The 13,049-nt window shown below is 39.3% G+C and overlaps 1 protein-coding gene across 1 annotated transcript in view; it reads right to left on the reverse strand.

Annotated features, from left to right (window-relative positions):
- Positions 1–341: 341 nt before the first annotated feature.
- eys (eyes shut homolog) overlaps positions 342–13,049 on the reverse strand; it is a 265,468-nt gene continuing 252,760 nt past the window's right edge. The window contains exons 45-51 of the mRNA XM_074676533.1: positions 11,832–12,014; positions 10,037–10,203; positions 9,373–9,517; positions 4,318–4,492; positions 3,273–3,445; positions 2,998–3,159; positions 342–1,871 (exon numbers count right to left, since the gene is read on the reverse strand). Of these exons, the coding sequence (XP_074532634.1) occupies positions 679–1,871; positions 2,998–3,159; positions 3,273–3,445; positions 4,318–4,492; positions 9,373–9,517; positions 10,037–10,203; positions 11,832–12,014 (2,198 nt within the window). The 3' untranslated portion in view covers positions 342–678. The remainder of the gene's footprint in view (positions 1,872–2,997; positions 3,160–3,272; positions 3,446–4,317; positions 4,493–9,372; positions 9,518–10,036; positions 10,204–11,831; positions 12,015–13,049) is intronic.

Here is a 13,049-nt window from a genome sequence, read left to right on the forward strand (position 1 = left end):
TATTAGAGTTCTTTCCACATGTGTGTAAAACTAATATCATTATTATAAACTACTATTTTCTTTTTGGATATTTGATTTTGTTCAGAAAGAAACAGTCATGTCCACTTCAGTGGACCACATTCAACATAAAACAGTATGAACTCCATGTAAAAATGAATTAAGTTGTGTTTTTTTGCAATTCCATAAACAAAAAATTCTTTTCATGCTTTGTAAAATACTGTAACATATTTTCACAAACAGAACCCTTTGATGGATGTCTGTAAAGAAAGTATCAAATAATTAAAAAAAAAAAAGAACAGAAACATTCAAGAAAAAATACTAGCTGATGAGCAGTTCCACCTTAAAACTATTGCAGACTTTTAAATAGTTGTCCACTGCAGGGAAACAATACACTTGGGTTAAAACAGTTACCACACAACTTTAGTTTCCTGGTTTGCAAATTCAACAGCATTTATTTAGTGCAGATTTATCAAGGATGAACTGGGTAAATATCCCAAAAGTAACCAAAATAAATAAATACTATGGAGCTGAAACAGCTGTGGTTTAAGTGGCAGAATAAAATCCTACATCTGTTGCACCAACAACGAGCAGCTAAATCAGTGAGCACCTTTACTTCTGTAGTTTATTGTGCGTAGTTTCCTGTTCTTGTGTCTACATTTGGCCCCTAAAGTCACTCCTCTAATCACCGCCCTCGAACACATTAAAACCTTCACTATTCTTCTGAAAGAACACTGGCTTTGTGTCTTTAAATAAATATATGTTTCTAATCTCTCCTTCAAAACCTTTCAGAAACAACCCTGAGGTCACATTTGACACATTCCTGTATAACTCAAACCCTCCGAGGTAAAGCTGGCCACCATAATTTAAGGCAACATAACGCTCAAACGGGTCTATATCTGTGAAGATGATCCTCTGACTATTCAGGAACACCTGAATAACTGTCCCATTCAAAGACACAGAGACATTGTGCCATTTCTTGCAGCAGAGTGAGAGATTTCTGAAAATGATTGGAGGGGAAAGTCTTTCACCAAGATTCACAGCAACCTTGAGGTGTCCTCCTTCAAGTCCAGTGGCGAGGAAGTCGTCGTCTTCCTCCTCAGCTTTTCCCATCCATAGAATCAAACTGTCATTAGAGTTTGAGTTGAAGCTGAAAGAAACTTGTGCAGATTTGAGGTTTCTTGTGTTGTATCTTAAGTCGGAGTACTTAACGTATGAGTTCCCCTTAAACTTAAGAGTTTCTTTGGTTATTTCAGTGTCACAGTACCTTCCTCCCCATCCTAACGGGCACACACATCTGTATGAGGTGTCACCAGCTGGAGCACATATAGACCCGTGTTTGCAGATGTTGTTGACACAGACTATAGACTGGTTGCACACAGATCCAGTCCATGGTAGAGGACACACACATGAGAATGAGTCACTTCCTAAAGGCAAGCAGCGACCTCCGTTTTGGCACACCTTGTACCCGCATGCAGTCCCGTCCCAGTCCCCTACGTTTGCTCCACTCACTGCTCCCACCTCTGTCAACTCCAACTCCTGACCGTTGATGATAAGTTCCCTCAAACCCCCAGTGAAACCTGTAGGTTCTCTTTCTGTGGCTTCTGCAGACACCAGGCTCAGAGTGGACACCCCACCAATAAAAATGTCTGTGGCAACATCCAAGGTGGCCATCCCTTCAGTCCCGTTCTCTCTGACCTCTTTATCATCCAGACTGAGGAAGCCTCGGTGACCAAAGCGGCCGGCCTTCACCGTGTGCCAGATCCTGCCTCTAGAGTTCACTTTGTCAATAGACTGCAGGATGTGGACGCCATCTCCAAGGTTAAATCGTAGCTGGACAAATCCCGAAGTCAGGGAGAGGCAGAAGAAGTCTCCTGTTGGAAGAAATCAAACAGCTTTATTAGTTAATATAAAATTAGATATAGAGATTAGATTACTGTTCTTACAATGTAACATTATGCTTGACCCTAAGTTTAAGTTCCTGTGGCTTTAGCTTAAGCCTTTTCCACCATAAAGACTCCAATTCCCATGAACACCATCACCTGCCACTGTCATAAAGACCTGACTCTTTCCAAGGCGTGCATTTGGTCTGGAAAGCAGATCTTCTTTTTAACACCACTTTTCTACGTCAAAGGGAACTTTACCCAGGACGCAAAGTGACAACGAGACATTTGTATGTGTAATGTAATCTGGCTCTTTATTTTATTGATAGACTCCCAAGCTTGAACAGACCACTTCAAAACAAATCCAAGGAATCCTTTCTTCAAAAAATAAGGAAAGATCTTACTTCTTACTTGGTCAGCTAGCTTCTGACTTATGAAAAAGCAAATATATTAAAAAGATAATATTTCAAGATCACTCATAAAGTCCTCACAGGGCCTTGGATTTAAGTCTGTTTCAAAATCAGCAGAAAACTCTTTCTAGGGGCTTTAACCTTTTCCGCAGAATAATGGAACTACACTTTTTTGTGTTGTAATGACACGCCTGTTGTAATGATTTCATATGATATTGTAGCCTTTGGCAATATAAAATGAATCTTTTCTAATGATGCTTTAGTACCATTCAAATTATTTTGGATTAAACACAAGTTCTTTATCATCTTTTTGCGTGTCTATTATTTGATGCAAGAATAATTATTTTCTAGAATTACTTGATATACATTTGGTTTTCTAAAGAAATTAATCATGGTATAATAAAAAAACATACATTGCATTTAGTCAAAATCTCATCACATGTATTATTTCACTCACAGTAAAGAGCGCATAAGGCAATGCATTTGATATATGATATAAACTGCTACAACATGCTTCCTCTTGATATTTGCAGTTATAAGAATCTATCATAGAGTTATATATTTGTATAAAGTGAGCTATAAGGAAAAGACATGGATAAATAGTTATGTGCTTAAACATCTGAATAATGTCATCCTGCAGAGCAAACATAATCACATTTTATTAACTTTATAATACTGACTCTTAGAAGGAAGTTGTGAGAACTCACCTGCTCTAGCACTGAGATGTTGTGCTGTGTAGACGAGGATGCCATCTGGTGATAAAGGCTGGAACTGCAGCTGTACCACAGTCCTGTGTCTGACACTCATAGGAGGGAAAGACATCCATGAAGACTGGTTTCCACTGAAGAACGGATCACTGATGCTCACAGCTGAACAGGACACACAATATATCAGTAAATAAGTGAATATTAAAGGTTTTATCTTTTTGAATGAATGTTGAATTAATAGGCAGCATATTAAAGTCTAGCTTCATTGACACAACCTTTCTCGCAGTACAGGCCTGCTGTCCCCAGGGGGCACTGGCAGGTGTAACCATTAGGCAGAGGGATGCAGGTGGAGCCCAGGGCACACAGAGGAGGGGGACTGTGCTCGACATCACACACAGACACGGTTTCAGAGCAGAGCGCTCCCTTCCATCCTAATGGGCATTGGCAACTGCAGACGGACAAAGTCAGATGCTGTGAAGAGCTTGTAAACAATGTCGGTTCTTCAGAGTCTGGAACTGATTCTCTGAGGATCACTGATGTCAGGTCACAAACAGATTATACACTTCAGCTGCATTTCCACCAGGAAGTTTAAACCCAAGAACTAAAAAGAACACAGCTACAAGTATGTGAATTATGTCCTCATTTACATTTTCTGTTACAAGGATTAAAAAAAAAAATCAAAGTATATCTTGTAACATCTCACTAAACTAGATCTGGACCGTGCATAGACCACTTGTAAAAAGCTAAAGCTCCGTACATTCTGCAGAAACTCAACAACTCCTGCAGCGGACGTATTTAAACGAATGCATTTATCATCATCAGGGATACAATGAGATTAAAGTTATGATATAGTGCAGAAAAGACTTAAGATTACAGAATAAGAAATATCTGGGGCTAAAATGTTGTTTTCAGGTCAAAATAGTCTGAATATGAAAAACAATCCTGATAAAATCCAGATCCTGATCCTGCCATAAAAACATCCTGACATATTTTGCCCATATTGCCCCCTAACGGAGAACCTTTTCCTAGGTCAAAGGCAAAGTTTGCTGATGTAGCATGTAGAACACTGACCACTTATCATCTTGTATCAAGAGACACCTGAGGGACAGGCAGGGTTGGATTTTATTGGTCTGTAATGATGGCACAAGGATGTTTGACACCACTTAAGACTTACTTTTAAAGCAATCACCCAAAGAAACCTCTATTCCAGGAAAACATGAAGAAACCTGCATTATTTATTCCAAAAGTCTCCCTTTCAATGATAAATTTCCTGTAATGGAAATGCAACTTTGGTGAAAAAAAAAAGAATATATTTCTTACTACACAGAGGAGCCGGAGTCCACACAAGTCCCTCCATTTCTGCAGTGAACATGAACACACGGCGTGACCCCACACTGACCCACACTGCGCCCAAAGGCTGCATGTCCTGCAGGCTGCCCCAGTACCTGGAACTTTCCATCTCTTCTTGTGGAAAACTGCACATCAAAGATGCACCCTGTGAAGAAAACAGTCAAACTGGAGATTTAATAAATGAAACCCATTCTCTAAAAATCAATGAAACACATTTCTTATTTACTTTAGGAATAAATGTTTTATTATTCCTTTGAAAAAGGCGAAGGAGAAGGTAAGTACTCGTGGAAATCTGTGCAGTAGTAGTAATGAATGTGTATGAAAGTTGAAAAGATGCTGTATGAAGTCTTCCAGATGAAATCCTCTTTATTTGATGTTAACTCTTGAATTTGATGGAATAAACTCAGCAGTCTCTTCACATCCAAGCTGTCCAAGCTTTTTAAATCTCCATTTTTTCCAGCTGTCATCACGCATCTCTCTCATCATATTTGCTTTTTTTTCTTCATAATTCAATTTGATCAGGACAATATTTGCTTTGGCCTGTACCTGCAGAGCTCCGGGCCTTCTATAAATATAAGGCCTGATCTGCACATGCACCCCTTCTCCCTCCTCCCCTCCACCACCCCCCCTCCTCTCTGCTGCATTAGTCATTGGCATAAACAGGATGCAGGGGAAATGTCATGCTCGTTCATGAATATTCATGGCATGATGCTGTCTACTTGGCAGACTCAAGTGATGGTTGCAGTGCTGCAAACACAGACCACTGAGAACACACAGTAGATTTATGAGAAAGATAATAAAAGTTAGATTTTTTTTTTCAGTTTTGGCTGCAAACACTGCTTATTGCAAAGGCACCGAGGAGCCAAGTCGTGCATTTATACCTGCCAGGGAAAAGTTGAGAACAGAAGAACAAGTTTTCAAGAATACATTTTCTCATGAGTGAAGACGTTCAGGGAAAACTCAGCGGCATGGAGACACCTTTAAATCATTCCTCAAACTCAATGTTTCTAAAGTAGCTCTTGAATTATGATGTTCTTTGTTGTTGCTTTTATTCCTTTAAACTTGACTTATCTACTGTATTTCTGAAATACTATATGCTTCTTCTCATCTACAAGTATATGCTTTTTGGTCCCTGTTGTTCATCATCCTTCTGCACCGTGCATTTACATCTTTATCCTCCATAGCCCTTTCTTTTGGTATATTCTGTTGTGTTGCATTTTAATTGTTTGTGTTAATTATTTTTTATCAAGGTACCATGTGAAGTTTCCTTTATAAAGATGCTACATGAGCAAGGGACAACATTTGCTTCATTTTAAAAGGTTTATAACTTCAGAAATCACACATTGATGCAGTTAAAAAAAACATTAATTAAAAAAAAAATCTTCCCTTGACAGTAGTTTCTTACATCCACAGATTTAGGTGTGTACATAGTGACATTTGGCTCTTCGCTGAAGTTATCTTTTTTTCATGTCTCCAAAGGTTTTATTTAACCACTCTTTTGCTTTTTAGAGTAAAAATAATGAACTTAAAGGAGTATAACATAAGATAGAGCTGGGTCAGGCCTGGACCAGCTTGCAGTTATACTGCTATAGGCTTAGACCGACACACTGATCTCTGGTTTCCCTCTCTCGACTGTCAGTCACTAACTTTAAATCTTAATGTCCCATTATAATAACTGACCATAGATCTTTCTGGAAGTCCCTGAGCTCTCTGGATTGTTGCTATATACCAAGGGTCCCCCAACTATGGCCCATGAGTTGTATATGGCCACTCCACACATTTTGCCTGGCCCTCAGAACAACTCTAAAAATCACATTTATAATTTTTTTGTTTGTATGTTTTTGTTATTAACACATAGGCCTGTAAAAGTCTGGCTTTTTAGATAAAATGTTCCTTAGCTGTTAAAGATGCTATAAGGAGGATGTTTTAATTGGACTGCCCTGCCACCTTCTGGTCCGGAGTCTCACGCACACTGTCGTTTTACTTTTAGCGAGGCTGTTTGTTTTGGAATTAAATGGGGATCGGATGGAAACAAATTTCTTTTATTCAAGACAACTTTTTACTGGATACAACGTGCCAAGGTAAGGTATCAATCAGTACAGTTATGTAGTGCTACAGTTTGAAACGTGACATCAAGCAAACCTTGTAGCAGCCATCTATATGTTAGCTCGATGGCTAACGTAACAATAAGTAAACACTGTCAGTTTGTAAGTAGTTTAATAGCTATCTATAATTAGCACAGCTGGCAGCTCTAAGACATGTCTGTAATGTGTGACGTCCTGATTAGCTTTGTCCTGCCAGTCATCTACCAAGCAGAGCTAATGTTACCTCACTTTTCATTTTATTGACAGACTCTCAAGTTTGAACAGACCACTGCAGCATAACTGCTGACTGTGGGTTGGAATGAACATTATTACTAACAGCTTAGCCCCTGTGTTAGCCTTTAGCTTGGGCTGTATCACTTTCCCGTTAAGCTTTCTTCTGCTCTTCTGTCCCTTTTCTGTCTGACAGTTAGGCTCCTGTGTCCACCGTCACAGAAATCATTTTCAGCCAAAAAAACACAGACATCTTCATCACTTCTAAACACTGTGCGCCGGCGTGGTGTTGTCAGAAACCTAGACGTGCTGTAAATCAATTTGGTGCCGCTTGACCCAATCGGGAAGCTAAGAAGTAGCAATTTAAAATAACCTTTAACCTGTAATACTGCTGATAGCCTCCTTTTAAAGTTTGATTATAATCAGGTATATATCTAGAGGGGAGACTTTTTCAAGATCACTTTCAAACTCCTCACAGCCCTTTAATTATTTTCATTAATGCTGCTCATGTCTTAGTAGGCTTAAGTGCATAACAAAATAATAAAATTATGAAGAAATAGATAGATAATAATAAACAAATATCCTAAAACTAATCTTGTATCAGTGGGCATAGCAAATGTATAATCCTAATAAAATCTCCTGGGATAAAATCCATATCAACAATGATAGCCTGACTCCTCTATCAGAGAAAGGCAAAATTATGTGGCTCTCGAAGTAAAAAGTGTGCTGCAACAATGCCCAAACTCTATCGTCACACAGTCCCAGCAGATGTCCATCCAACATGAGTCTGATTCTATCCGCGGTTTCTGTCTGTTAAATGCTGCAAAGGTCTCCACTCATCACAGTGGGTCAAGATGAGATCAGACTTCTTATCTTGTCTTTATGTTAGGTCTCTATTAAAATGCAACATTAGCAGATCCAAAGCTGTTAATGTTTTTGGGAAGTGTCTTGGGATCAGGTTTGTTGTGAAATGGTGCGATTTAAATGGCAATTAATTGATCTTTTGGTGGCAAATTTAAAGTCTATTTAGTAAATGAATGAAATGAAATGAAAAATGAAATGAAAAATGAAATGAAATGAAATGAAAAATACTTTATTTATCCCAAAGGAAAATTCAGGAAGAGAAGACAAGTTCAATCAGTTGAGGCCAGCAAATCACATATATCATGTCCGCATGCAAACCTTGGGGTCCTGTTTTGTGCCACCCCAGTTTAAAAACACTAGGGGCACCAATTAAGTCACATGCACACTGTGTACAGAGGCTGTCCTCAGGTGACCCCTTTCCTACATACCACTCTCCACTCTCTCCCCTGGTTCTCTTCTCTATCTTCTGTCCTTTTCTCTGGATTAAGGCATAAAAAGCTGGAAATGTGACTAGAAATGAAAAGAAGTGTGGACACAGCCTGTTCTGTTGGTGTCCTAGTGTTGATTTCCCTGTTGTAGCCTTTTGTTTTTGAGTCTTGACCTCTCCAGTCTTACAAACCGCCGTCACTTTAACTAGACATCTTCCTGGGCATTGATGCAATCATAGAACGTCCTCCAGAGTCTTAACTCTGAGCCACCTCCCGGGTGAGGGTCTGTTCCTAAGAAATAGCAGAGTGTTGCTAAGAGATTTTGCTATGCACTTATACCCACCACCTGCATAATGCTATGAAATATAAATTCACAGAGGTGAAACATAAAGGGCCCCTGAGATCCTTTAGGAAGAGTGAAGATATCTGTATCAGAGCAGCATGAAATCAGTATTTTCACAGACAAGGTAGACAAACACTAACTTCCTCGTTTCTTGTCGTTTGATCAACGGCTCAGGTGGAGTAACTGACTATTTCCCCCCCTGCAGGCTCCTCTGCCACCTTTCCACAGGGGAGTGTGGATCTGTTGATAACTGGGAGTGAAGTGCATTATCAGAGCGTTCACTGCCAGCCATCATGATTAGAGCTGCAGGAAGGTCACACAGATCTGATTAGACGTTCATGAGTTCTCATTACATCCTGAGCGGAAAGGTTATGGTTCCACCACCGTCGCCGGGCTCAGGTAGTGCTCACCAGCAGGGAGGAGTGTGACGATATGATACAGCCGGGGCAAAACGATGCTTCACCAGAGCTGATTTGATTTCTGAAGGTTTATTTGGTGAGCAGAAAAATGAATTACATGATGAATGAAAACGGGCGCACTCCTTAAACAGAAAAAGCTCTTGTTCACCTCAAATGGATCTGCCATGACATTTTATAATAACAAGCCTCATTGCTGTAGTGCACAGACTGCTGAATGTGCTTATGATGATATTCATAGCTGTTGTCTGATTGCTGTTATGGCAATTTTGCTGTGCCGCTCCATGCATTAGCGAGCACGATGAATTCTCCCCAGAATACATTCCTACATGAGGTCACCTGAGAGAAGCGTAAATGATGTCGATGATGACAAAGATTATTAAACAAAGCAGCCTTGTTTAAATGACTTATCAGCACAGGAATGGATTTGCACACAACGTAAATCTGCACATGGTGAGGATTGATTAAAGGGTGCAGATACAATCACCCTCAAAGCTCTGTTCTGGCCTCAAACACAGTCCGAGCCTGTAACTCCCTTTTCATTACACACTCTTCCCCTCTGCTTACAAACACGCAGAGATCCTGGGAGAAACTCCAAGCCCCAGCACTCACACTCCAGGCAGCAGTGTTGGGATGTAATAAAGCCGTAGCAGTCTTACCCTGAAAGCTTTGGCGGAACCTGGAGCCAAGTGGCAGAAGTTCAGGGGTGTACTCATTATATCCTCCCACCAAGAGCTGGTTGAAAACATTGAGGCCCACCAGGGGGCCTGGAGAAGATCCTGTTCTGTTGCGTTGTCCATCAACCTAGGAAAAATGAGGATACTCAAGCTTTTGGGCACCAGTGTGGGAGCAGTTTGTTAAATACACTGCCAAAGTTAACAAAATATAAGAATATGGCTCAAGTGTTTTTTTTCTCAGAGTCCACCGCTTTAAAAGCATGGCTGTACAAGTTACACATCACCTCAGATTAGATGAAGTCTAGTGACAAATAATCCAAATAATTCACCAAATGGAGAAACTTTTTGATTTATACTTAAGCAACTTAGAGATGTAGTATTGTACTTTCCTTTAGTTATAACATAGGATGTTGATACTGAATGTGCAGAAAGTTTTGAATTGTGAGGTAAATGTGTTTTGAAGAAATTCTGGTATGAGACTCCAGGCATTTTTAGAAAGGACAAACAATAATTCCATGAGATTATGACAAGAATTGCCCAGATTGTAACATAAACAGTCAGTAAACCACCTTTAAGGATACATAAGTCATTTTTAAAACACTTTTATTGAATGGCAGCAGTGAAGAAGGCAAACATCAAAACTCACCTTCAGCCATCCTGTTTTTTTGGACCGTCCAAAGATCACAGTGTGGATGTTGATCCGTGGGTTCAGTCGATCACTGACGATGGTCGCTACGCCTGATCCCAGGTTGAACCTGTGCAGAACTCTTCCATTACGTAACCCCAACACCAGGAAGTCATCGCCGTCATTACCTGTAAAAAAAATTAGAACAGAAAGAGGACAAAAATATGAAGTTTACATTTACAAAGAATCAAAAATAGTAGTCAAGTAGTATCAGTATTTGATCAGGTCATCAGAGAGCAGGTTGGCTAGGTTTTATGGTGCTGACATGACGTTTCACATTAAAATCAAATAGAAAAAAAACAAAATAGAAAATACACTGGGTCATGCTTAGATTTCAGAACATAACTTAAGAGTCTATAAATAACAGCAGCCAATGAGTGCTTAAGATTTGATATAATGTCACAGAGAATGGAAACGTTGTGTTTAACAAGCTACTCTGCAAATAATGTCATCAATATAGATATCATGAATAATGAAAATTATACCAATGAAATTTCTACTACATTTATATTTTTTTTTAATGATTTTTACTTTTTTATCAACACAATGATGATAATTTTTATGATTTTTATTTTAATGTTTTAACCTGTTTATTATTTTTGTCACTTCAAACATTATCCTTTTTTCAAATTATTATTTTTTTAGTATGTCTTGAATTTTTTCATGATTTTTTAAAAATTATTATAATACCATAAACTGGAATAGTAATGATAAATCAATTATTCAAGTTATTATTCTTTTTTTTTCTTTCTTTTCAGCTGATGGTGATTACACAGACTGGCTATTCTACAGAGAGATAATCCGGCTTGAAAAAAAAGAAAACACTGGATCTAGATTTAAAGAAAAGGCTCATTTGTTCACAGGAGGATACATTTCAGATGTCTGAGTTTATCGTGTAAAGTATAACACTGTGTTTAACATGAAAAAATGATCATTTCCATAACATGATCCATCCTCGTTCCTCTGTGGGTGAGCTTATCAAAGACGTCACTTCATTAAACCAATTATCCTGTGAATTCATCAGATCTCATCCTTTCTTTTATTACGCCTCTGTATTTGAATCTCCTCCAACAGTTCTGCTCTCCTTCCTGAAGTGTTTCATTATTCATCTTGGCTCTTGTTTTGTTTTGCCTCCACCTTGATGAATTGTACTCTCAAGAGGACACAAATGCAGGAGATCCACAAGATCCAGTGTGTGCGTCTTTTTGTCTTCCTCTGATAAAATACGCTGCTGATGATGACACTGCGGCTACCTGCTACAAGCCCTGACCCCAAAAGGAGGAGATCCTAATTTAAAGTGATGGCTGCTGACGGCGTTGCACCTCCACCTCAAAGTCTGTTTAAAGCAATTAACATTGATTTATTCGAGATGCTTTGTTCACATGTTCATTTTAAGCCAGTGCTGCCAACATTTTCCTTTTGAAAGTCAAAAATAATAACAATTACATTGGAAATCAACTAATTTTGAGGCTGCAGGAGGACTAATTATTCATGTCTCAAAATCTGCCAGGAAGGAAAATCCTCAGAGAATCCTCTTGATTAAAGGATCTCTGAGGAGAGTGGAAATCTATTAGATAGTACATTACCATACACAGCGGGGGAACCTCTCAAAATGGCAATAGCACTTCTCTTAAAACTCCTAATGAAGTTTGACAGCTAAAATCCAACTAAAGCACATCCTGAAATTGTTTCCCTCTTTTCATTCGGCCAAGAGAAGTGTCTTAAATTGCTGTGCGGGTGTCTGAATTGAGCTCACCTTGTCCTTTACGCCCAGCGAACAGCATCAGGTTGTCTTTCACAGCAGATGAATTGTTGGCGAGGGTGAACTTCAGCTTGAACTCATAGAAGAAACTGAGGCTGGGGACGGAGGAATAAGCCACAAAGGATGTGTAGCCGAACTCATCTGTTCCACTGAATCTGGGGCGGGTTATATTTATGGCTGCAAAAGAGAAATAATTTAATTCAAAGCTGTGTTTATTTCATAAAAACCATGCAGAAGTTAAAGGTTTTTGAATCAGAGCACAGGTCTGACTCATTTACTCCCTCCCAGGTAACCAAAAGATGGCACTATTGCTACACACAACACACCAAAGGTTAGGGAAATATTTTCCTTTCTCCATGCTGTAAGATGATGACCTGTTTTCAAATACTATCACCTCTTCAGTCCTATTCGATTTTCATTAGTCGCTGTTTAGGAAGGTTTCTGGCAAGCATGCACCGCCTCATACTCGGTGTTCACGAGGGTAGCGCAATAATCCCACTGATATTCAATTACAATCTGGGCTTTACTCCCTCAGAATGCACGGCTGATTCAATAATGCTCTCTCTTGTGTTCCATCTCTCATACCCATCTACTTGATTTTACACAGGGGACTCAATGTAAATTTCCCCACACACATTCAGAACGACATGCTGCAACTGCTGTGTGTTTTTCATCCTTTTTCTCTGCTCCTCTTCACAGTATATATATACCACCTTGCATATTCTTCTGCAGCCCCAGGCGATGGCTAAGAGGGGTTCACAGCTCCCCTCAGCGTCTGCCCTCAGCTCTGTTTGGCTGCTAAATTATTAATGAGGCTGGAAATGCTTCTGTTATCATCTCTAGTGTGGTAGGTAGAGCTTTATTTGCCAATTGTTTCAGAAGAGAGAGTCCGAGTGTTGGAGCTTCCAGCTTATTTCCAGGCCGTGGGTGAATTCATCATAAACATGCTAATGTTTCTGTTCAGTAATAACAACAAAGCTCTGCGTGCAGTCATCCCACCTGTTCAGACCACACACAAACATATCATCCATTACTGCAAAATAAAATGACCTTGAGCTATTCACTGTGTTCATGCACCAAGAACTTCTGAGCTTTGATACCAAATTAACCGGAATAAATTAGGCAAAAAATATCACAAATTTGGAGTCCAACTTTAAAAGTATTATACTTTTGACATCAACTGTTTTGAATAACATAATCCAGTGAGATTCT

The sequence above is a fragment of the Halichoeres trimaculatus genome, unplaced genomic scaffold, assembly GCF_033239565.1.
Source record: "Halichoeres trimaculatus isolate MK-OKI-2021-1 unplaced genomic scaffold, fHalTri1.1 fHalTri1_scaffold_8, whole genome shotgun sequence".
NCBI classification, from domain to species: domain Eukaryota; kingdom Metazoa; phylum Chordata; class Actinopteri; order Labriformes; family Labridae; genus Halichoeres; species Halichoeres trimaculatus.